The sequence below is a fragment of the Mytilus trossulus genome, chromosome 3 (genome assembly GCF_036588685.1).
Source record: "Mytilus trossulus isolate FHL-02 chromosome 3, PNRI_Mtr1.1.1.hap1, whole genome shotgun sequence".
Lineage (NCBI taxonomy): Eukaryota > Metazoa > Mollusca > Bivalvia > Mytilida > Mytilidae > Mytilus > Mytilus trossulus.
Window position 1 is genome coordinate 70,240,069 of NC_086375.1, and position 27,426 is coordinate 70,267,494.

The 27,426-nt window shown below is 31.7% G+C and overlaps 1 protein-coding gene across 1 annotated transcript; it reads right to left on the reverse strand.

Moving 5' to 3' along the window:
• Window positions 1-242: 242 nt before the first annotated feature.
• LOC134711004 (uncharacterized) lies at window positions 243-26,099 on the reverse strand. Its single transcript, XM_063571431.1, has 4 exons — window positions 25,874-26,099; window positions 25,027-25,139; window positions 8,029-8,109; window positions 243-291 (listed from the first exon to the last, which is right to left on the reverse strand). The coding sequence occupies exons 1-4, from the start codon at window positions 25,994-25,996 to the stop codon at window positions 243-245; spliced, it is 366 nt and encodes a 121-aa protein (XP_063427501.1). The 5' UTR covers window positions 25,997-26,099.
• Window positions 26,100-27,426: the final 1,327 nt, after the last annotated feature.

Below are 27,426 nucleotides of genomic sequence, written 5' to 3' on the forward strand. Positions count from 1 at the left end.
TCCAATCTCGATCACTTTCCCTTTTCTTTAACTAAATGACAAAGAATGATGTAATGTTTGCTGAATGAAGTTTCAGTAACATTAGAAAATATTTGTTTGTTCCATGCATTATTTGTTAAAAATCCACATTTAAGGATTTAAATTGATTGATTGATTGTTGGTTGCTTAACGTCCAGTGGCAAATATGTCATTCATGTTCAGGACGAGAAAAAGTTAATAATAAATACAATAGGAAGTTTTGTTCATAACAGAGGCCATCCGGGATGATGGTCTGGGAAATTTGGAGTGCCACTAGAAAATAAGAGTACATGTATAATGGATAGGGACAAAAATTTTGCCGCGTGCAACAGTCCACATATTCAACCCTTAAATTATAGTTGTTGCAATGGTTTTTAACGGGCACAGAGTGTGGCACTCTGTTTACACGAGGCATCGGATTTAGCGTTTCCATTCTGACCGGACGTGACTGCGAGCTTAATAAATCCTGTACAGCCAAACGGACGCTCCTCTTCGGCAAATGTTTTACTGCCGGTTGGGAGAAGACCAAGCGACCATATTTCGTTTCCCCAGTCACCCTTGGGGTAACACGGATTTAAACAATAAGCATAATGCATACTATGGTTCTTCAACTATTTTAGTTCTTATACATCGGTGGCTTTAAAATGTTCTGCCTTTAGTGTCCCTTATCTAGGTTTATCCAGAAAAGCGCTTCATTTCATTTTATCTTCAGAATGTTTTAGACCGCAATGAGGTTAAAAAGAAGAACTCGCTTATATATACATTTTATTTTTTTTAGAAAAGATCGGAGTATTTGGTATAACTACCAGTCGCAGATATTTCATACATGTATATTCAGAATGAAAACCTTACACCTTACGTGATTCTTTTGAGATCGACGTACCTAGTCAGTGCAATAACGACCGTAACATACCCATGCAGTGTTATGAAATAAAATTTGTAACGGGGATTATTCATACTGGACTGCTACACGGGTTTACCTATAGCAAAGTGCCGTACGAATATAGCCTCTGCATAAATTTATTTTTATTTTGCAAATGCACGGCTTTCCTATTTATTTCATATGAAACAATAAGGAGATGTGGTATGACATCCAATGAGTCAACTACCCGCCACTGGTTAAATGAAATCGATGTAAGCAATAACTATTAACTACCAAACTCTTTTCAACAATTAAAGGGACAAAAACATAATGTGTAGGCCACAAAAACCCCGATATGAAAAATGCAAAAAAAAAATGTTGAATGTAAATGATATGAAACTCCAAATTCTTACATTATTGGACAAGTAATTGGCAGATCCTTACGGGAGTTGGACCCCCCTATTTGGGCCGATCGATGCATTTGAATGGGGACATATAGTTGGACCCCCCCCCTTTTTGTCCTGGGTTGGTCTCCCTTTTTTTAATGGCTGGATCCGCTCCTGCTAGTACACCACGGGCTTCTCAATTCTTGTATTATGATCTATTATCATGAACTAAGTGAAAGCATTTAAAGCTGACTGAGTGTACGAGATCTTCCGGGATAATCATTGAGGTCGTTTATATTCATTCCTTTCAGTAGACTTCCGATAAATTAAAAAATAAATCTTTAAAATGCTATCGAAATCTGAACTTATTTCACCTCTAATTCCACTTAACATTAAATTACAGTTACAAGTGCCACAAAACTTTCCTGGCCTCTTTTCTTTAACCGTAATGATATTTTCTACTCATTCATAATCTTAAATTGAGACCTATTCGGAATAACACGTTACTCAGTCAAAATTACATTTTTTTCTCTAATTTGAAATGATGCACACAGGCACAATAAAAGAAAACAAATTTTGCTAATTTAAAAAGAAGAAATGACGTGTTATATTTTTATCATACATGAATCATGTGTATTTGTACTTTCAAGTTCAATTTGGTTCTAAATTTAGATTCAGTTTTCCAATAAATTTCGGACGGAATAGAAGACACCTGTTTATTTTCTACACATGAATAAAAAGTTGAAAACTGGAAGTTGAATGGCATAGTTTTTACTTATTCGAAGATAAATGTTTAGAGTGATCACTTTTTAGTTTACTATGAGTATATTTTGAGGCCTAATTTGTTAACTTTTGTCTTTGTTCTTCCGACTTGTAAGTGTTGCCCTAGACTAGTCGTCAAATTATATTCTCTTGGTATCGTCTTATTTTCTAAATTGATATAAAACATGTCCTAAAATTTTCATTAGCACAAAATACGAACATGTCAACGTGTTTTTAATCTAATAATTAATTTCACATGTCATTCATTAATTGTTCGGTAACGTAAAACTTAATGTCGAGTACTGTGTGTTTTTGTTCAAACTACGGCTTTTAAAACGATATTTTTGGGTCAATTCAGGTTTAATTTTAATAATTAAATAATTAATAATAGAAGTAGAATCGTCACATGTTTATTTATTTATAATTCAGTTGTGAGGCGATTTTACAATCTGTTGATATCATAAGTTTTTACACGAAACGCCTTTCATGTCCCATGCTTCTGAAACAAAACAAAAATTAACTAGTATTAAAGTCAGGCTGCACGAAACAATAGAATGCTTTGATTTATAAATGGAGTAATTCAGATAATTTCTCATGATTATGTGTTTTAAGACAGCACGGGCGTACTTGTTGGATTTATGATAGACCGCACGAAGTATTTTCTCTTTCGTGTGTCCTTTCTTGGAGTAAGGGAGATAACTTGCGTAACTAACGTCGAACGTTATTAATCCTGTATTCCGCTAGGGGCGTGCAATTACGTACACTTTGCCTTAATATCAAAGTCATGGAAAATTTACGAGAGGGGAGAACCAATTATACCGTTACAAAGAGTTATGAACAGCTAAGCGGGAGGACCAATGAGCTTGTTTCTGTCATTTTGAGTACAAGTAACTTTAATCTTTATCGAAAGACACAAATCTTATCATCAGATAATTCCTTCAGAGCTGGTTTTTATCAGTTTTGAAGAAAAAAAATTATATTTGTTTTAGTGTATAGTTTCCCCTCAAGGTCCTGTTGGACGATTAACAATATTCAATTAATCTATATGTAAATCGTGACCTATCACATGTATGCAATTAAAGTAATAGTAGATTCATGCGGATTTAACTTTAAAACAATCATCCTACTATTTCCTGTTAAACTTAATTCATAAAGAGCATATATCAATTACTTATTGTTACTTTTTTACAAACAGTAACGTTTAGGTTTGAGACAGGACAGGGCTTTCAACGTCTTGACTGAATGAAACACAAATATCAATTGCTATACACTCGGTCTATTTGGGCTGCAAAATATTTCAAAAATAACCAGATGCTCCGCAGGGCGAAGCTTTATACGACCGCAGATGTTGAACCCTGAACGGTTGGGGCAAGTATGGACACAACATTCAAGCTTGATTCAGCTCTAAATTTGGATTGTGATTAAATAGTTGACACAGCATAGGTTTCTGACACAGAATGAATGTGTTCTAATGAACTTATTTTTTTTGTTTTCTCTTAGAGCAATTCACTATGCTGTTGAATATTAATCCTCTCAAAAAAATGTTTGTAGAAATTTTCTTTTTATTTATGAAATTTCAAATGAGATAATTGAACCCAATTTTTTTAATCACATCCCCCTTTCCCTTATTCCAAAACTAATCTCAATTAAAATTTCTAATGGAGTTTGCAACAATAACTACTCATTTAAATACATCATAAAATATTAAGATGTAAAAAAACTGCTTGTTATCACTGAATGGTAAAGATTATTTTAATTTATCAGTTGGTAGTAAAAAGTGAATATACATTGTATATTGTATATATAACAAAGATTTGAGTTGATTCTGGACAAAGAAAGATAACTCCAAATAAAAAAAATTCTTACAATTAGATATTTCTAGCTTACTATTCTGGACAAAGAAAGATAACTCTAATTAAAAACAAAATTGCTATTTCACAATATTTTACAATAAGATATTTCTTGCCATTGCGCAATACTGTGCAATTGAAAAGACTTGCTATTGCACAAAACTTAATATAATAATTTTAGATCCTGATTTGGACCAACTTGAAAACTGGGCCCATAATCAAAAATCTAAGTACATGGGTGGATTCAGCATATCAAAGAACCCCAAGATTTCAATTTTTGTTAAAATCAAACTAAGTTCAATTTTGGACCCTTTGGACTTTAATGTAGACCAATTTGAAAACAAGACCAACCAGATGCTCCGCAGGGCGTAGCTTTATACGACCGCAGAGGTTGAACCCTGAACGGTTGGGGCAAGTAAGGACACAACATTCAAGCTGGATTCCGCTCTAAATTTGGATTGTGATTAAATAGTTGACACAGCATAGGTTTCTGACACAGAATGAATGTATTCAAATGAACTTAAAATTTTTGTTTTCTCTTTAATAGAGCAATTCACTATGCTGTTGAATATTAATCCTCTCAAAAAAATGTTTGAAGAAATTTTCTTTTTATTTATGAAATTTCAAATGAGAAAAATTTAACCCAATTTTTTATTCACATCCCCCTTTCCCTTATTCCAAAACTAATTTCAATTAAAATATTCTAATGGAGTTTGCAACAATTACTACTCATTTAAATACATGATGTAAAAAAACTGCTTGTTATCACTGAATGGTAAAGATTATTTAAATTTATCAGTTGGTAGTAAAAAGTGAATATACATTGTATATTGTATATAACAAAGATTTAAGTTGATTCTGGACAAAGAAAGATAACTCCAATTAAAAAAATTCTTGCAGATATTTCTTGCTTACTATACTGGACAAAGAAAGATAACTCTTAATTAAAAAAAAATTTGCTATTTCACAATATTGTGAAATTAGATATTTCTTGCCATTGCACAATACTGTGCAATTGAAAAGACTTGCTATTGCACAATACTTAATATAATAATTTTAGATCCTGATTTGGACCAACTTGAAAACTGGGCCCATAATCAAAAATCTAAGTACATGTTTAGATTCAGCATATCAAAGAGGCCCAAGAATTTAATTTTTGTTAAAATCAAACTTAGTTTAATTTTGGACCCTTTGCACTTTAATTTAGACCAATTTTAAAACTGGACCAAAAATTAAGAATCTACATACACAGTTAGATTTGGCATATCAAAGAACCCCAATTATTCAATTTTTGATGAAATCAAACAATGTTTAATTTTGGACCCCGATTTGGGCCAACTTGAAAACTAGGCCAATAATCAAAAATCTAAGTACATTTTTAGATTCAGCATAGCAAAGAACCCCAAGGTTTCAATTTTTGTTAAAATCAAACTAAGTTTAATTTTGAACCCTTTGGACCTTAATGTAGACCAATTTGAAAACGGGACCAAAAATTAAGAATCTACATACACAGTTAGATTCGGCATATTAAAGAACCCCAATTATTCAATTTTCATGAAATCAAACAAAGTTTAATTTTGGACCCTTTGGGCCCCTTTTTCCTTAACTGTTGGGACCAAAACTTCCAAAATCAATACCAACCTTCCTTTTATAGTCATAAATCTTGTGTTTAAATTTCATAGATTTCTATTTACTAATACTAACGCTATGGTGCGAAAACCAAGAAAAAAGCTTATTGGGTCCCTTTTTGGCCCCTAATTCCTAAACTGTTGGGACCGAAACTCCCAAAATCAATACCAACCTTCCTTTTGTGGTCATAAACATTGTGTTTAAATTTCATTGATTTCTATTTACTTTAACTAAAGTTATTGTGCGAAAACCAAGAATAATGCTTATTTGGGCCCTTTTTTGGCCCCTAATTCCTAAACTGTTGAAAATAAAACTCCCAAAATCAATCCCAACCTTTATTTTGTGGTTATAAACCTTGTGTCAAAATTTCATAGATTTCTATTAACTTAAACTAAAGTTATAGTGCGAAAACCAAGAAAATGCTTATTTGGGCCCTTTTTGGCCCCTAATTCCTAAAATGTTGGGACCAAAACTCCCAAAATCAATACCAGCCTTCCTTTTATGGTCATAAACCTTGTGTTAAAATTTCATAGATTTCTATTCACTTTTACTAAAGTTAGAGTGCGAAAACTAAAAGTATTCGGACGACGACGACGACGACGACGACGACGACGACGACGACGACGACGACGCCAACGTGATAGCAATATACGACGAAAATTTTTTCAAAATTTGCGGTCGTATAAAAATGAGGAATCTACATACACAGTTAGATTTGGCATATCAAAGAACCCCATTTATTCAATTTTTGATGAAATCAAACAAAGTTTAATTTTGGACCCCGATTTGGACCAACTTGAAAACTGGGCCGATAATCAAGAATCTAAGTACATTTTTAGATTCAGCATATCAAAGAACCCACACGATTAATTTTTTGTCAAAATCAAACGAAGTTTAATTTTGGACCCTTTGGACCTTAATGTAGACCAATTTGAAAAAGGGACAAAAGTTAAAAATCTACATACACAGTTAGATTCGGCATATCAAAGAACCCCAATTATTCAATTTTGATGAAATCAAACAAAGTTTAATTTTGGACCCTTTGGGCCCCTTATTCCTAAACTGTTGGGACCAAAACTCCCAAAATCATTACCAACCTTCCTTTTATGGTCATAAACCTTGTGTTTAAATTTCATAGATTTCTATTTACTTATACTAAAGTTATGGTGCAAAAACCAAGAAAAATGCTTATTTGGGTCCCTTTTTGGCCCCTAATTCCTAAACTGTTGTGACCTAAACTCCCAAAATCAATACCAACCTTCCTTTTGTGGTCATAAACATTGTGTTTAAATTTCATTATTTTCTATTTACTTAAACTAAAGTTATTGTGCGAAAACCAAGAATAATGCTTATTTTGGCCCTTTTGTGGCCCCTAATTCCTACACTGTTGAAACCAAAACTCCCAAAATCAATCCCAACCTTTCTTTTGTGGTCATAAACCTTGTGTCAAAATTTCATAGATTTCTATTAACTTAAACTAAAGTTATAGTGCGAAAACCAAGAAAATGCTTATTTGGGCCCTTTTTGGCCCCTAATTCCTAAAATGTTGGGACCAAAACTCCCAAAATCAATACCAACCTTCCTTTTGTGGTCATAAACCTTGTGTTTAAATTTCATAGATTTCTATTTATTTATACTAAAGTTATGGTGCAAACCAAGAAAAATGCTTATTTGGGTCCCTTTTTGGCCCCTAATTCCTAAACTGTTGGGACCTAAACTCCCAAAATCAATACCAACCTTCCTTTTGTGGTCATAAACATTGTGTTTAAATTTCATTATTTTCTATTTACTTAAACTAAAGTTATTGTGCGAAAACCAAGAATAATGCTTATTTGGGCCCTTTTTTGGCCCCTAATTCCTACACTATTGAAACCAAAAATCCCAAAATCAATCCCAACCTTTCTTTTGTGGTCATAAACCTTGAGTCAAAATTTCATAGATTTCTATTAACTTATTAATAAGCTAAAGTTATAGTGCGAAAACCAAGAAAATGCTTATTTGGGCCCTTTTTGGCCCCTAATTCCTAAAATGTTGGGACCAAAACTCCCAAAATCAATACCAACCTTCCTTTTGTGGTCATAAACCTTGTGATAAAATTTTATAGATTTATATTCACTTTTACTAAAGTTAGAGTGCGAAAACTAAAAGTATTCGGACGACGACGACGACGACGACGACGACGACGACGACGCCAACGTGATAGCAATATACGACGAAATTTTTTTCAAAATTTGCGGTCGTATAAAAACCTATTATGGTTCAAGTTGTCAGGAAAATTGTATCTGGTTTTCTTATATTTTTCCAGATTTAACTACCATCATTCTGCTCGTTAGGCCGATATATTAACAGTAAACAGTTGACATTACCCTTTCCTAGAAAATCGATCAAAATTCTACGTCATTAGTAATGTTCCGGAGGTATTGATATTATCTTATGATTGGTTGGTAACTATAAAGGGTTGAAATACTTGTGTTATGACAATACAATAGCCGATCATCAAAGCCAGAAAGACTGAACTTACCATATTGGATGAGGTAATGCGTGTGTTCCGATTGGAGGAGGGTCTCCCATGGTAACTGTTGACATCTTATCTTCGCTCTTCCTACAAGAAAAAATACTTTAAAATAATTCAGTGGTCTGAAATTACGCATTGGGGGTAAAAGGGTTCCAATATTTTTAAATGTCGGTTGAAAACATTGTATTTCCAAAATTATTTTGAACTTTTCTGACTTTTTTCTTATGTATCACAGTATTTCAATTTTTGGTATTGTACATACATATTGTATTTTTGTTTAGTATTTTTGTATTTTATATGTCATTTATGTACAACGCCATTGAATACATATTGTATAATATGTAGAAATAGGCGTTTAATTAAGTTTTCATGTTTCATGTTTCATGTTTCAATATCTACTCATCTGTTTAACATAGTGAAATTGATTAAGTATCAAAGTTATGATATAAAAATGTCTTTATAAATAATGTAAATTGTTAATGCCCGCGTCACACTGTCCCGATTTTAACGCCGATGACAACACGATTATGGAAATTTTCAAAATCGGGACTGATCGTATCTAGATCGGGCTATTCGTAGTGCCATCTTTAACCATCTTAGAACCATCGGCCACTTTTTCTAGTCTTCGGGGACAACTTCGGGAAGGGTTCTAAATTTTTTAACATGTTAAAAAATCCCCGAAAATGCGTCCGATGTTGAGGGTTCGTATTGAGTTCGTATCACCATCCTCACCATCGTAATGTCACCGGGAATGCATCTTTGAACATCGTATTGCATTCGTGTTTCCATCGTTTCCATCGGGTAGTTTTGACATTTCGATGTCTATACGAATGAATCACGAAGCTACCAGAAGGTCTTACGATGACAACACGACTTCGTGAAGACCTCGTAATCCCGTCGTGTTGCGATCGAATAAAACTACGAAGGCGACAAGATGGAACTACGACGGCAACAAATCCAGCTAATTCTAAGTTAATTGTCGTGCAAAAATATAATTAAAAAGCCATGGGCGATATGCACTGGTCAGTCTAATACGACAGTTAAAAAAGACGTTCACAAAACATGGAGCTCATATCATATGATTCTATGAGACCAAGAAGGGCGACAGCGTTGTTTCTATTAATTCAAATGGAACAAGAAGAGCAGCTATTACAGGCTCAGGATTTACTTTTACAAGTGAAATATTATTTTTGTCAATTTTTCATATCAAGTAACATAATGAAAATCATAAACGCGCCTCGTACACCAACACAGCAGGTACACGTATATATGGAAACCAACTTTTTCTTCATTATTCTGATTTTTTATGTATCGTCTGAGTTGTTTTACTCCATAACCATTTTGTTTTCTATATGTTATATTTTGCCGCATTTGTTGCTTTCCCCACATCCTTCCTTTTGTCTATATTAATATGATGTTCTGCTGAAAAGAGGTCTTTTTGAATAAAAGGGATCAACGAACCCATTACATTACCTTTAAGATATATCAGTAAACATGGGCATAATTATGGGTGATTATTCAGACTAGTGCACACATTTTACAGTTCAAACAAGGCAATGCCGAGCGTGGCATCGCCTCGTATGTAACATATTGGGGACACATATGGACACTATATTTGTATATCATAATGACACATGCAGAAAATAGTAAATTGAATATGCATATTTGATACATAAACTATTTTTTCAGAAATCAACCAAAACATTCAGAAACTGGAAATACCTTTAATATTGTTTTTAGAATCAGCAGGTTAAAAAATGACCAACCAATTTCCTGTGTATTATGCTATTTCAAGGAATAAAAACAAGTCCATCTGCATGACCTTGACATTTGGCCTTAAACGTAAATAATGTCAGATCATTACAAGGAGGAACAATATACCAAATGTGCTTAAAATCGTTTGAAACACATTGGTTTTAGGGTACCCACAAGGGTGATATTGCCTTGTATTACAACTGCCACTCTGACCTTGACCTTTGAACTTTAAAGTCAAAATAGCGCTTAAGATATTCTGAACGAGTAACATCGTACCAAGTTTTGATCATTTTGGTTCTAGAGTGTCCATAACAATTTTATCTACACGCAACTTACATGTAGTAGGCGAGGGGATAATAAACTAGGTTTTATTTAAGAATTGAATGCTTCTTTTTGTAAATTTATTGGGTGGTAAAAGCGTTGACCGAAGTACATTTTGTATGAAGCGCGGAAGCGCTTCATTCTAAAAATGTACGCACGGTCAACGCTTTTACAACCCTATAAAGTTTCAAAAAAAAGTATTCAATACTTATAATTACATTTTTTTAGCTAAAATCGTGAAAACACGATTTTTATCCATTTTTATTTTATTCACCTGTGCACTTTTTTGTGGGACCTCGTGTCATCATGCATGATAAATGTTATTGTCTGATGCAATTGTTTACGGAATAACATGTTAGCCAATCAGAATAGCGTATTATAATGAAACTTACATCTAATGTAATTATAAGAATTAGACAAAAAAAATCGATTTCCCGCCATACATTGCAGATTTGTACAGAAACGATATGTTATCGAAATTCTGTTCGTATCATAAAAAAGTTCAAAACAGGTAGAACGCATTTGTAGATCGTTTGTATACTTGAATTATGTACATACATGTATTTTACCTTTATTTATCTTGTTTAAAACGCGTGATGCCGAAAAGGCATATAATTTAAATGCATACAAGCTGTACACGACGTCTTTTAGACATCGTATGGCCATCGCGCCATCATCGTAATCCATCGTGTAACCTTCGTAATCCATCGTGTAGCCTTCGTAATCCATCGTGTAGCCTTCGTGATCCATCGTGTAGGCTTCGGCTGAGATATGAAGCTTAAATACCCGTCTTCGGTTAATCATCTTTTGCTACCGTATATAATTTCGGCACCATTGTATAGACTTCGTTGTTCATCTTATTTGCTTCGGTCACTTTTTGGTATTTTAACGAGATCGGGACCAACTTCGTACGAACTTACAATTTTCGCCTTCGGGTGTGGGTACCACGATTTCCCGAGAACTACGAGAACAACATAATATCCCGAAAACAAGATTATATATCCCGAGAACAAGATTTTTTATGGTGTTATATGTGTTTTTTTGCTTAAATAAGTGTAACGGCATACAATGATTAAGGTTTATGGCGTTTATAATTAATAAAAGTACACGCAATCTTCAGAAAATAGATTTTTATGATGCAAATTCCTTGTTGAAAACAATATGCCGGACGTTATATTTTGTAAGGTAGATAACTCGACTTGAAAGCAAAGTACTGTAGTACTGTTTGCTCACTGAGGATTTTGTGTTGTTGAATTTTGTTATTTGTGATCTGGTGCATTTGCATTATCTAATTGTGATCATTCTGCATTTGAACTGTGTTGATGCTATTTCATTAATTCTAATGAATGAATTTATGATTGGATCATTGACATAGTACCACAATAAATAACGTATGCTTCTCTTTGGATATATAAAATAAGAAATATAGAGATCAGATTATTTAAAGTACAATTGATACTTTTCTTTTCTATCAGTTCTTCTAAGATCTTCTAATACTTTGATTGTCTTAAGTTGTCTACCTTTAGAATGTCCGCCATATTGTGTTCAACAAGGATTTTGCATACAAGACACAGAAATCGAATTTTTGACCTGAAATTGCATTTTTATTGAATAAAAACGAGTATTATCTCTTATTAGTATTCTTTATTATTGTAAAAAGTAGTAAAAACACAATAAAAACACCTATAACACAATTAAAAATCTTGTTCTCGGGATATATAATCTTGTTTTCGGGATATTATGTTGTTCTCGTAGTTCTCGGGAAATCGTGGTACCGTTCGGGTGTCCATTGTATATAAAAATCGGGACAGTGTGACGCGGGCATTAAGAAACGAACATAGAACAAACATAGATAAACCAGCAGTGTTTGTATGGTGTACTGTATAAAACGTACATGTATAATGATATGCATTTGTTGATTGTCAAAGACTTTTACATTTTATTTACTGGCTGCCATTATGTATGTATATATATATATGTATATGTCGTGTACAAGTTGCGATTTTGTACAGGTTATAACATGTACAAAAATGTTGTACATGTTATAACTTGTATAATGCAAAAATACAAGTTATAACATGTACAAAAGTACCTCATACATGTTATAACCAAATCAAGAATCAAGAATGAAGTTCATAGTTAAAGTCAAACGAAGAACGATTAATCATCGCGCGAAAACCAAAGACGTGGCGTATGAATAAACCATCAACAACACGCAATCAGAGGTTCCTGAGACGCTGTACATGATAGTTTCAATAATAACATTTGCAAATACAAAATTATAATAAAGATAAAATTCCCCCCGAAACAGCAAAGCAGGACAAGAAACAGATTTACAGTGCGGTTATGGCATGAAGAATTCGTTAAACCCATATAGTTCAAGTTACAGACTCATACATCAAATTATATTATCTATACTCAAATTATATTCATTCAATATTATTGTAGGTTTGTTTAGAAATATTTGCCAATGGACGTTACACAACTAACAATCAATCAATCATATCATGAGAAACATGTATCAGTTTAAATATATAAATATATATGTATGCATATTCTGCTCAGAGAAGTACTCATAATTGTTCTTTAGAGAAAATTACTCATTTATACAAGTCAATGCTCATTTGATAAGTTAGATTTCATCTATTTTTAAGTTTTACACATGTATGTAAGTACTTATATTTTTGGTTTGTACTCATAAGTTTAAGAATGGTTCTCATAAGTTGGTGTTTATAGAAGAAAACATGACAAGGTCATCATGTGTTGTAATAGATTATCGGTAAACAAAATATGTTTTACTGCTTACAGCACACTGACGTCTAATTCTTGCTGTTTAATACAGAGATTGTAAAATCAGGTGTACTCGATAAGTGCCCAGTATTGAATAAGTACTCACAATATTTAAGTTCCGTACTTATTGCAATACAATTTTAAATGGAGAAGTCAGTATTATAGTGATTCAAATAGAATTGATCAGTAATATTTTACTACTGTATGGTTCAGGTGCTGATGTTCTTGCATTTTTCTGGCAGAATTATCTGCTCAGTTCGCACTTATACAAAGGTACTCATAAGCTTATGCTAGTACTCAAATTTTTCCGACTATAGTACAAGTCTATCTTCACACCATATATCTTGAAAGTCAATGTTTTGAAAACGTTAGGAAATATCACTAAAGCTAATCACTATTTTATTACACAGTTTTGGATTTTCTTTTTTTCACAAGGTGTTTTCAAGTCATTTTTTTAACAGTTGTCTAGAGCATCTGTTCAGTGCTAGAAATGTATGTTCGCGACATACATTCAATCGACTTGTATTTCATCTTTTTGTTTAAAAGTTTTATTATTTTTCATTATAGTAAGCAAATGTGTGGTTAGTCAGTGTATATTTTAGCGTGCATAACTTGATATTTATATCGTGCTTTCACAGTTGGTTCAGTGTTGATATATGTACATCATTTAGTCAAAATGAGCTTCCAAGTCATTATCTAGAGTAAAACACATGTTCGTGTTCTTTTTCGGTATTGAACCACAAAATTATCATAGAAAAGTTGTTCACAATACATACTATTCTGATTTAGATATCTTAGGTACATCAAATGTAATTCATACTTAACAATATTTTATCCACATTTGAGTTTGCAGACATATATAGGTCAAAACTGTTTGTAATCTTTATATTAGAAAATGTTTTAAAACAAGAGTAAAGCAATCATGGTAAAACAATATTTAGTGAACAGGACTACTGACTGGCCGTTAGTTATATTGATGTGTTTGTAAATACTTATATATATGTATATGGATTTTTAATCAATTTTTGTTCTTATGTTTACAACTCCCACCAAACATTATTATGATCAAAATGTAGAAATTACAAGATTTCGGGACGAAATCAGCAGAAGTAGAGGGGAGTTGTCATGGAGTCATTTTAGACCTCATTTTATATTTTGGTGAAAATTTAGTTTTCAGCAAAAAGGCAACAGTTTAAGATATTTTATTTATTTAAAGTCCATTTCGAAGCTGCAGTATTAATTAAAAGTATTTTTGTTTTATAATCGTTCATTATTGTTGAAGGAAATCATTTTTATATTCTCGATATATTTAAGATAAGAATTTCAAATCTAACAGATATTTATTTTGGCATTTGTTTCTTTTGATTTTCTCTTTGTTAGGCTTTATTTTTATCAATTTAAGATGTTTTAGCGACAAGCTAAGTGGACACAATCAGACATGTTTTTTAGTAATTCTATTGTCCGGTAAACACAAACAAGTTGTTGTGTAAACAACCTATGTCTAGGTAACCTGGTCAATTAAGGTTCTTTGTCCTGTCCAGCAAAGACCTTTCCACGCCCCTTTTTACCCCAAAATATCAGGGTAACTAAGATAGCTTGATTGTTTAACGAATCTGATTGGACGAACCTGAAACAGTAACGCAAAATCGAACAAGTGAATTTCGGTCCCAAAAGTGGCATTATCGAATGCGCTTTAGAAGATATAACATCTAAAACCAACTTCACTGTGTTTGTTATAACTGTTTTCAGGTGAGTCAAGTATTTTAATCTATTATTTTATTTAAATGGATGTCTACGAGAAAACCATGCAAAATCCCAAAAAAAATATGAAAGGGGTTGTGGAGTTTTCAGCTGATTTTGGGTTCCTAGTAAAGTATTAAGGACATCTAATAGTTCTATTTATAAAAAATGACAATTTATCTCAAAATATGTGAATACAGGGCAATTCTATTTTAGTACCAAATTTGCTGGAAAATGTTGTTGAAAATGGACATTTTTTTTTTTTATTGAATAGTTAAAAGTATAATATGACAAAAAAAATAGTTTTACCTTAAAATTCTGACTTTCTTATAAAATAAACTGTAATTTTGATCTTATTTCAACCTTTATTTTTGTTTTTATTTTTATTGAAAAAAATGTGTTTTTCTAAAATTTGAATTCAGCCTTTACTGAAAATGTCCATAAAACCTCAAAAGTCACTCAAATTGAAACAATATTTTGTTAAACGTTATGGTTCACTACAAACTACTATTCCTTAACATGATTTTCGTTGCAAATTGATATAAGCTTATTTGAATAAAAGATGAAAAAACTGAAAAATATACTTAAAATTATCTCCCTTTGTAAAACTCTTCACAATAAAAGGTAGATTTAATGTCAATAACAGAAGGAGGGAAATCAACAAATGTGCAGAAGGATAGACAATAATGGTATTTTTGATGATTATGGTGTAGCAAAAAACTTATTTTCATTGAAAGAGTGTAACAAAGACATAGTAAACCATGTGGCTACCGTAAGACATTCCCACTGCCATTGGGATAAGTCTGATCCTGATCAGATAGTGTAGACATGACACATGAGCCTGAGGCTTAGACTATCACTATCATGTCTAGGTTTCAGACTCACATAACATAATTTTAAATGCATATGCTGCAAACATGGACAGGAGTTGGATTGCATTGAACAAGAAGACAAAATGATTTGCTGTCATCCTTTCATGACCCTTGCAAATCTAGCAACGGAAATTCGAAGGCAAAACTTTATTTCTTTTGGTTAGAAAAAGCAATTTGACACCATAAAAAGACCTACTGTAGAAACATCACATCAACTCATAAATATAGGAAGAAGAGCATTGACCATTTGTCTTGGGGAGAAAAAGAAGGGGGGGGGGGGGGGGGGGGGGGGGGGGGTATTTTCATAATTTTCCTGGAAGCAAACACTGATTTAATTTTCATTGACATAAAAGATTGATGTGTTTGCCTTCTTAACTTTAATGGAAAGACTTTTTTCTTTCTCTCAAGAAATCTATAATAATCATGATAAAATATATATTCAATTACAAAGTTCGCCCTGAGTTTGTTTTCCAAAATGTCAATATTAAAGAGTCCGTTGACTTAGGTTTTTTCCTCCTAATTCAAAATTAATGGTTGCTTCAAATCCCGGTTTTTAAATATAACCCATTGAAATAGAAAACATTCAGTAGATAGATATAGGAAGATGTGGTATGAATGCCTATTCATCCAAATAACTATTTATAAAAGTAAACCATTATAGGTCAATGTACGGCCTTCAACACAGAGCCTTGGCTCACATGGAACAACAAGCTATAACCAGATGCTCCGCAGGGCGTAGCTTTATACGACCGCAGAGGTTGAACCCTGAACAGTTGGGGCAAGTATGGACACAACATTCAAGCTGGATTCAGCTCTAAATTTGGATTGTGATTAAATAGTTGACACAGCATAGGTTTCTGACACAGAATGAATGTGTTCTAATGAACTTAAATTTTTTGTTTTCTCTTAGAGCAATTCACTATGCTGTTGAATATTAATCCTCTCAAAAAAATGTTTGAAGAAATTTTCTTTTTATTTATGAAATTTCAAATGAGAAAAATTGAATCCAATTTTTTAATCACATCCCCCTTTCCCTTATTCCAAAACTAATCTCAATTAATATATTCTAATGGAGTTTGCAACAATAACTACTCATTTAAATACATCATAAAATATTAAGATGTAAAAAATACTGCTTGTTATCACTGAATGGTAAAGATTATTTAAATTTATCAGTTGGTAGTAAAAGGTGAATATACATTGTATATTGTATATAACAAAGATTTAAGTTGATTCTGGACAAAGAAAGATAACTCCAATTTAAAAAAAATCTTGCAATAAGATATTTCTTGCTTACTATTCTGGACAAAGAAAGATAACTCTTATTAAAAAAAAAATTTCTATTTCACAATATTGTGAAATTAGATATTTCTTGTCATTGCACAATACTGTGCAATTGAAAAGACTTGCTATTGCACAATACTTAATATAAAAATTTTAGATCCTGATTTGGACCAACTTGAAAACTGGGCCCATAATCAAAAATCTAAGTACATGTTTAGATTCAGCATATCAAAGAGGCACAAGAATTTATTTTTTGTTAAAATCAAACTTAGTTTAATTTTGGACCCTTTGGACCTTAATGTAGGCCAATTTGAAAACGGGACCAAAAATGAAGAATCTACATACACAGTTAGATTTGGCATATCAAAGAACCCCATTTATTCAATTTTTGATGAAATCAAATAAAGTTTAATTTTGGACCCAGATTTGGACCAACTTGAAAAGTGGGCTAATCATCAAGAATCTAAGTACATTTTTAGGTTCAACATATCAAAGAACCCAACCGATTCATTTTTTGTCAAAATCAAACTAAGTTTAATTTTGGACCCTTTGGACCTTAATGTAGACCAATTTGAAAACATGACCAAAAGTTAAGAATCTACATACACAGTTAGATTCGGCATATCAAAGAACCCCAATTATTCAATTTTGATGAAATCAAACAAAGTTTAATTTTGGACCCTTTGGGCCCCTAATTCCTAAACTGTTGGGACCAAAACTCCCAAAATCAATACCAACCTTCCTTTTAAGGTCATAAACCTTGTGTTAAAATTTCATAGATTTCTATTCACTTTTACTAAAGTTAGAGTGCGAAAACTAAAAGTTTTTCGGACGACGACGCAGACGACGACGCCAACGTGATAGCAATATACGACGATTTTTTTTTCAAAATTTGCGGTCGTATAAAAATGATAAAGGAACCCAAAATTACTAGTGTAAAACCCTTTGAACAGGAAAACCAATGGTCTAAAAAGGAATAACAAGAAACACGTACAAATTAATGTACATCATGTACATAAACAACGAAAACTACTGTACATTTAGGCCAACTAAAAAGTATGTGTGTTAACCGCATTACCCTAACCTACCATTATTTTTATCCCTTACCTAAAGATTTTTATGAGGTTTTGATTAAGCACTGTTAAAGTCACAATAAAGCTCCCAAAGAGTTGTGAATTTCCTGTCTTAATTCATTCATTTATCGATACTACATGTACATTGTATGTACAATGCAACTAGATTGATTCAATACATGGTTCTCTAACTCAAAAACATGTTTTACAGACTATGAGCTTGGTTTTTTTCTCTCTAGATATCTGATACTGTGAGACTTTTTCTTTATATTTCCAAGTGAAGGTCATGTACCACAGTTAAAACATGGAAAGAGAATTTGTACATGTATTTACTTCTATCAGTTAATAAAATAGAATCAGAATAGAATATGCTTACAAATGTATTCCAAATTAAAGGGCACAGAAGGGGCAACATGAGATTATAACATTACAGATTACTCAGATAAAACAAATTCAAAATAACAATACTGAAGAAATGAATTACTTTACACAGATTAATTATCATATCTACAAAACTTTTTTTTTCAATGATCCAATGCATTATTTTATAAAGCCAACTCAATGTACAATGTACATGTACATGTAGATGTAACTCACTGTACTGATCATGCAAATGCACAAATATACAATATTTTATTTCTTATCAACAGGTTAATGTTGAAGATGGAAAAGCACAAAACAAATGTGAAAATGAATGCAGATATGATAGGAGATCATATAGGTAAATACATTGTATATGATATAATAATAATTGTCTCTTGTTATGACTTGTTTGATTCATATTTTTATCAATTATATTATAATTGATAAAAATATGAATCAAACAAGTCATAACAAGAGACAACTAAATAGACAGCAAATAAGACCTATGTTGTGGCATTATTTGTGAAATATAATCATATATAGTAATTGGAAATTGACCAGTTACATTTATTATTGTAAAACCATGATAAATGTTCAGTAAATTAGATTAACCCTTCAATTTTGAAAAGTTGAATCTGGTAAACAAAAAGTAAAAATAACAAACAGAACACTCAAATTCTTATTTTATGATCAATTAAGGGCCATATCAGTACAATTTACACAACAAAATTTTCATTACTCATCATATTGCAATTGGTTTTTTTATAAGAATTAAACCTAGAAAAAAATATATGTGTTCTTGTCAGCTTGACAGATCCTAATTTATAGTATACATGCATATATTGTAAACCTGAAGACTACATTTGTATTTTTCATTTTTGAAAAAGCACTTTAAGCATTATTACAGCTATTTTCCTACTAAATGCAGAGTAAAACTTTGGAAGATTTGCTAGCTCTGTTGTATAAATATTAATTCAAGCTTTGTAATTAATGTTGATATCTTCTTGTAGAGTACTTTTAAATTTGATTAGACCTTATGCTAATTGCAATTGTAAAATATACAAACAAACCATGCAAGCTAACCTAAGTCTTCGATTTACATGCCTTAGTAATTTAGCTGTAAAATTAATTATATATTTGTTTTCAATGCTTATTGTTTTACCAATTTCAAATGTTTTGGCTTGTTTTTAAATGATCCATATCAGCTATAGGGTCAAAAGCGTCCAAAGTTAAACTTTAAGTATGTTTTACTTGTGTCTAATCCTTTTTTGCTTTGAGCAAATAAAATATGTTTAAATCTAAATAAAGTTAAACTTAATTTGATAAAACAATGGAATAATTGGTGTTCTTTGATATTATGCAAAATTAAACAGTGCATTATAGTCATATTTTTTCTAATTTCGGGCACGTCTTAAAAGCTTTAAATTGAACCACATCAAGGTATAAGGGATTCAGAACTAAACTTAAGTTTGATTTTTTTGTCGAGCCTGCAACTTTTGTTGCAGAAAGCTTGACATAGGGATAGTGATGTGGCGTGGCTATGGCGGCGGCGGCGTTAGCTAACTTCTTAAAAGCTTTATATTTTAGAGGGTAGAAGACCTGGATGCTTCATACTTTGTATATAGATAAAATCATGTTACGAACTCTCCGTCGGTCACATGTTCAATGTCCTTGACCTCATTTTCATGGTTCAGAGACCACTTGAAAAAAAAGTTAAGAATTTTTGAAAAAAAGATCAAAGGGTAAAAAAAACCTTTGTTAGTTTATTAAAATATTATTAAAGGTGTTTTTTTCTATGCTAAATGTTATCATGCATTTAGCATGTTTAGATTTATAATTTGGGCTCAGTTTTCAAGTTGATTCAAATTGGGGTCCTAACTTAAACTTTGTCTAAATTCATTAAAAATGGAATATATGGGGTTCTTTGATATGACAAATCTAATCATGTCTTTTCGACTTTAGAATTTGGATATTGGCACAAGTCCAATTTTAAAATCATAAGTTCTTTTACCACAATCAAATTTTGAACTGTATCATGTGGATCAAGTTTGAATGTAGTGTCTATACTAGCCCCCCCCCCCCCCCCCCTCCCAAACACCACCAACCTCATTAAGGTGCAATCTCTGCTTTGTAATAGAATGTACTTGGGCTGTTTAAATCTCATTGTTGAAGGTTGTACAGGGGACTTACATTCATTTCATTTGATCGTTTGTGGATATTTGTCTCATTTGTAATCCATACTCATCTCCCTATTTTTGTGTTGTCATAATGTCATTAATTAAATACAAGATGAAATCTGCAAATTTAACTTCATTAAAATTAAGTTTGCTGCAGCTTGGAATAAGAAAAAAATCGAATTTCGGTCCATTTTTAGCTACATACTTTATTTCTTATTCTATGTACTGGAATGTCAGAGTTGTGATAATCGAAACACATTTACACTAAGACCAAGTTAATAATTAATTTCTTTTTAGGAAATTTCAATCATTTAATGGATAACAATTGTTTTCTTATTATTTTTTACAGACATTTGGTGATCCAAAAATAACTAGAGTTCATGAAACAAGACTGATTGCTTGGACACATTTTTGTTGATAAACATGTTTATGATGAAGAAAAACTTAGATAATATTATGGATACTTGAATAAGGCTCTGATCTGTCTTTGATTTTTCCTGTTGGTGTTAAAAAATTGCAAGCTCAAATAAAAACAAATTGAAATGGAACTCATAGATATGCTTTGAAAAAAAGAAAGAAACAGCAATGTGAATCTCGCCGAAGTCTTAACAACAACCAAGTCAACACACAGTTGCAACACAAATGAGAAGAGAGAGACATTTGCAAGGACAAAGAGTGTTCTCACTGCCTCACCATCAGAATGGCTTTCTCATCAGCAAAGAAGAAGTCTAAAATTACTTCTGTATAAAAAGGTCATCAATATTGCAGACAATCAAGAAGATTACGGTTGTACTTGGCCATTTGATAAACATTATAATATTTTCATTTGTCAGAAATTGTTACTTAGATTGACTAACTAGTTTCATTGATTGAATTATTAGTAAATTAACTTTCGTAGTTCATGTAGTTACATGTATGTAATTTTTTATCAGATAGTATGGACACAATTTAATATGTCCCTAAATTCCATACATAATGCAACAATTGTCTTGTGCTGCTAAGTCAATTTGAATTAACTTTTATGTTACTTTGTATGTTTATAGTAATCTTATTCTTGCATTTATGCATCATTTTGTGTTATTGTATCATCTTCATTGATTGTTAAATATTATACTTATTCTATAAAAAAATAACATTTATGATCATTTAAACAGATTGAAATATTTATAAATATATCAATGCTAAAATGAATTTATAAATTTAGACATTTTTCGAGGAGAATTTTAGAAAGTACTACAACAAAAGCAAACCAATAGTATATGCTCAAATGCACTATTATCTTTCTCACCAGATAACCAAATAGAGATATGTTTATATTTTATTAAATTGATGAAGCTTATGTAAGTTTAAATGAATATGTACATGCAATTTTAAGGTTTAAAAAAAACGACATTTTTATTGAATTATCTCCCTTTGTACAATAGAAATTCAGATTTTATCATCACTGTCTCAGGTACTCATGATCAAAATGACTTATATTGTTACCAGCATGCAAGTAAAAGGTTGCAACTGTCTTAACTTTGTTTACTTGTAGAACACATATTCTGAATGTCAATACTTAAGATTTTTCAATTTGATGAACTTGACATTGAATTTCATATCATTTTTAAGTAACCAGAATAAAACTTTAGTAATTAGCAAGCTGCAATAACCAAAAATAGAATTACTAGGAAGAAATGAAAGGATTTTACTCTTTAAAGTAATAAGGACAAGTGTACTGAAGGAATTTGGAATATAAAAAATACCCAAAACAAATTGTTTTTGGCAGCTCCCCCCTTTTTAAAGCCTGATGCTTACTATTGTTTGTGACACAAAAATCCATTTCACTTTGAATTTTCTATTTGAATTACCTATTTTGCATAATACAATCTGTATAATTAAAGTATTTGTTTTTGAATGCTTGGTTTAATTAAAATATGAGACTTTCCTCAATTTATTGCGAAAATACAAAAAAAAAAGGGGGGAGGCTATCTAAATGATCAATAAAATCTATAAAATTAATTTGCAACCGAGATCCCTTCAAAATATTTTGAACCAAAGAAAATGCAATGTATGTCTGACATTTAGGGTAAATTAAAGCGACTTTTGGGCTGAAGTGTCTGTTTAAGTGTGATTTGATGAAAAGGCCATATTTTTAATCAATTTATGTGTTTTGCCACGCCCTTATTTTCTATATTTATCATTATGTTTAATAGAATTATGTGATTTATACTTCATACACATCCTATCTGTGCTATTAAAGTATTTAAACACTCAGAAGTTTTATAGTATTTATTTTTATTTGAGAAATCTATGAAATCTATGCATTTCAGTAAATGCATCTATAAATAAACTAGGAAATACCCTAAATCTCTATCGTTGCCATGGTTACCAGCATTGTAAGGGCTTCAAACTTGCATGACTTTCATATAAGGTCAACCTGAACATGTCAGCAAAGTTTTATCAAAATCAAACAACTTTGCATGGAGCACCATCTGCATGGTTTTCTCATAGATGTCCATTTAATTGCATCATGAAACTTCGTTAAGTTTCATTTCCATTTTATTTTAGTAAAGTTGATTTCTCGATCAGTGTAAATAGATGTATATATGTTCAAAAAAAGGTTGGTTTATTCTTCACAAACTTTCTGTACTCAAGGGTATTTTTAAACGAGTTATAGAATTAAGTTTTACGCTCGCATGTTGGAAATGATAATTTTGACTTATCGCTTGTTCATACTTAATACAATTTAAGGTCAGTTCCGCAAGGATAAGATATTGATTATTTTAATAAACGCGCTATGCGTAATTTTCACATGTGTAGGTTAATTTAATGAGAAATTATTTATCGTAAACTATTCTTGTCGTTTAGTCCTATTTTATTATGAGTCATGAATTTTTGATACAAAGCAAGCTCGTATATTTTAATAGCTAGTTTTCCCCAATTCATATTATATTGTTTCATATTTATATTATTTGCATATTCGCGATTAGTTTCGTAATGCTAAGTTTAGTCTCGATTTCGAATATTTCTCAACCAATGCTCATTGTCAGAATTGATTATATTTGGGTTGATAGGTTTATAGTTTAAGCTTTTACAAGCGCCATATATATGCTCTACCATGTTTATATTTCGAAAGATATCAGATCTCAATATGTTCTTACATATGTACGTCCCCCTAGTCAGAATATTATATACTCATTATTCTATGCTGTTCGGCACGTGCTTTATGCTCTGTTAGGTTCAAATAGTCGGTCTCGCATTATGCTCATATATTTAAGATTAAGTCCGCATCTTGCTCATATATTTGAATGCTAAATAAGCTTTTATTTATAAGAAATATTATAAGCATACGTGTTCGTCAGTTTAAATGCATATGCTCATGCATTTACATAAAATTTGTATACTATAGATACTATTTGATCATTTATATGAATTATATGTTTCTATTATTTGTATTATATACTATTATATTGTGTAAAATATATATGATTATCGAATGCGCTTTAGAAGATATAACATCTAAAACCAACTTCACTGTGTTTGTTATAACTGTTTTCAGGCCCTTACCCATACTCATTAGTCCGTAAGGTGTGCTGTTGGTTAAGTCCAACCATAACAGGCAAACGACAGTCCACACAACCCAGCAACCGACAACTCAGATAACAGTCATAAACCCCAACTCTGATAACTGTAGCACAACTCTGATACTACCCCAAAAAAATAAGAACAATGCCTAATAATTTTGGGTAATACTCCTTCCTCTCGTTTTATACCCTGCAAAACTAAAACAATGTCTTATATGCTTACTCTGAAAAAGCAAGAGAGAGCTGAAATAGTTTTCAACGGACCACGCTTCATTATAAAATATATTTGGATCTACTCTTCAACATTTTTGGCCTTCAGAGTGACTTATGTAAATTGATAACTCATTTTTTTTTATAAACTATAAGATCATTGCATGAGGCGAATGTCATTTTAATGCTTTAAATATATAATCCTCTACTTTGAAAGCATGTATTTGTAGCCTTTTGATGATGTTTGCTCCATGGGCGGGTTGTTGTCTTTTAGACACATACCCCATTTCCATTCCCAATTTTATTTGTAGTCACATCTATCCTGGCCATTCTCTTATGTCATATAGTGTCAACTAAAATGAAAGCATTTTACTATTCCCTTCAAAGTGGACACTCACAATCATAATTTATCAAATAAAGATATGTCCATAGAAAGTCATAAGAGGATCATAAGACATGTCCTTACGAAATATCTTATGACAGGTCTTGGGAATGCTTCGTAATACCGACCCATGGACATTAACTGTATCAAAAAAGGACAAAACACACTTACATGAAGGAATAATAAAAAAAATTATGAAATATTATTGAGGTTGATAACATCTGTAGCGATAATAGAAACATATCCTTATTTTTTTTATTTTGTACAAGTTAAAACCATTTTTAAGCAATATTTTGTACAGGTTATAACATGTACGAGGTACTTTTGTACCAGTTATAACTTGTATTTTTGCATTATACAAGTTATAACATGTACAATATTTTTGTACATGTTATAACCTGTACAAAATCGCAACTTGTACACGACATATACATGCATTAATGATTTCACATTTGAATTATTTTAACTTACTTGAAGTGCTGCAAACTTTTGGGGTCTGGAATGGTTTCATAATTTCCTGCTTTGAATTTTTGTACATTATCGTCTACTTCCCTTTGAGTTGCTAACTTCCGAACACTGAGTCCCTTTGAAAAGAAAGAAATAAACTAATAGCATTCGTTTTAGAATCAACGAAAGAGGCGTTATTTAAAAAAATATATTATGACTAAAATTAAACCGAAATCTATCCGCGAGTAACTGTCAAGATAGATATCTATACTCCATTAAATATTACTTTGATGTATAGTTTACTATATAGTCTCAATAATAGACAAGATCGAGTCAAAAGTCGCTCTTAGTCTACGCAAGTAACTTTGACAACGCCCCTACCCCCTTCCCCTATACTTTAACATATAGAATTCCTTCCCCCTGAACTAAATTTTCCATGTCAAAACAAAACAGCAAACAAACAAACAAACAAACAAACAAACAAACAACCAACCAACCATAAAAAGACACATATTGTCATAAACAATGACAAGATTCACGACAAAACTAAATCTTCGACATTAATTTATGGGGGAATATTCGCAATGGCATTTATCTTCTGTCAAAAAAAAATTAAATAGGAAAAAACTCGGAATAAATCGGTAGCTGATCCTTGATTTTGATATATATGCATGAATGTTTGACACTGGAAGTTAAGAAAGCAAAATTGAATAAATACTAAATCATACGATTATTTTAGGCGATCAACAGATATTCCGGGGGTAATCTTATTATCATTGAATGCTTATAAAAAGATTCAGATCTAGTGTACATTGTTATATTAAGCTTTAAAAAGAAGACTTGTATAACATTTTATATTTTTATCACTTACTTGTATTAGAGAAACATTGTCAACATTTCTGATCAAAGGTTTTACCAATCCAATCTGTTTTATTAAACTTTGACTGAGACTTTGAGAACCACACCGACATAAGCTTCTAACAACAGACATCATTCATTTGTTTATAAACTATAAGTTGACTATAAAATTTTCACGCTAATATATTGTGAAATGTTGACCTGATTGACCCGCTGATGCAAGCTCCTATAAGATTGGCAATCAAGGATTTCCTTGTATCGATTTACTTGAAGTGTGAAATCTAGACAGTTCGGCACCCAGACAAATCGGTACCCGGACAAATCGGCACCAACCATAGACAAATCGGCACCCGTGAAAGACAAATCGGCAACCAGACAAATCGGCACCTAGACAAATCGGCACCTCACATAGACAAATCGGCACCTTATAAATTATTTATCTTTGATCAGTATATAGTGAACCAAAAAATAAAATTTCCTGGCCTTGTTTATGTATGAGGGCATGAACTCAATTTGGTGTTCAGTGTTAATAGACAGCAATTATGTTTGAGTGTTATTTATTTGTCTCCCATGTAATAATGATATCCTGGAAAAGATTCATTTAAAATTTTGTAAAATTCTTTTGAACTTGAAATCCTCAACGCCAAATTATATGGTTTACGGGGAACTAGGTCGTCATCCGATCAAAATAGATATTAAAGTTCGAACAGTACTATTCTGGGCAAATTTGATATCCGGTAAACAAGCAAAGTTTTCCTTCATATTATATCAACTTTCTCGTCATATGAACGATCACCATAATAACCAGATAAAATGGATCCTGTTTATACAAAAAATATTTCAAGATTGTGGTTTCTCATACATATGGGAGTCACAAAATTTGGTTAATAAAGAATTGTTAAAAACTGTTATAAAGCAGAGATTGCTAGATCAATATATTCAGAACTGGAATTCCCTCATTCAAAATTCACCAAAAGGTATAAACTACAAATTTTTTAAGAAAAACTTGGAATTCGAAGAATATTTTAATATTTTGGACTTCAAAGACGCTATTGTTTTTTGTCGATTTACTTTGTCTAATACTATTAAAGCTGCCGATTGAAACAGGAAGATTGCAAAACGTGATCAGAGAAAACCGCTTTTGCAGTCTATGTCACAATCGACAAATAGGTGACGAATATCATTTTATATTTGAATGCAATTTTTTCCATCAAAAACGAAAAGAGTTTTTAACTGCATATTTTACAAAACGGCAAAATACAGTTAAATTCTCTGAACTTATGTCAAGTACAAGAAAACCAGTTCTGAAGAAGCTTTGTTCTTTTATAAAAAAAAATATAAATACTAGTGTTTGTACTCCTGGCTTGTAACTTTTGTAACCTCTCTCGCTTGTTTTGTACATATTGTAAATATTTATTGTTGTATTTGTTATCTCTGTACCGATGTAATGCATTGGCTTTATTAGAATAAAGATATATAGGTATTTACTCATTATGGCTTGCACACGCTGTTATGTTTAAGGCTTTTAATATTAAAATAAAAATATTGTTTTCAAGTATTGTGTTG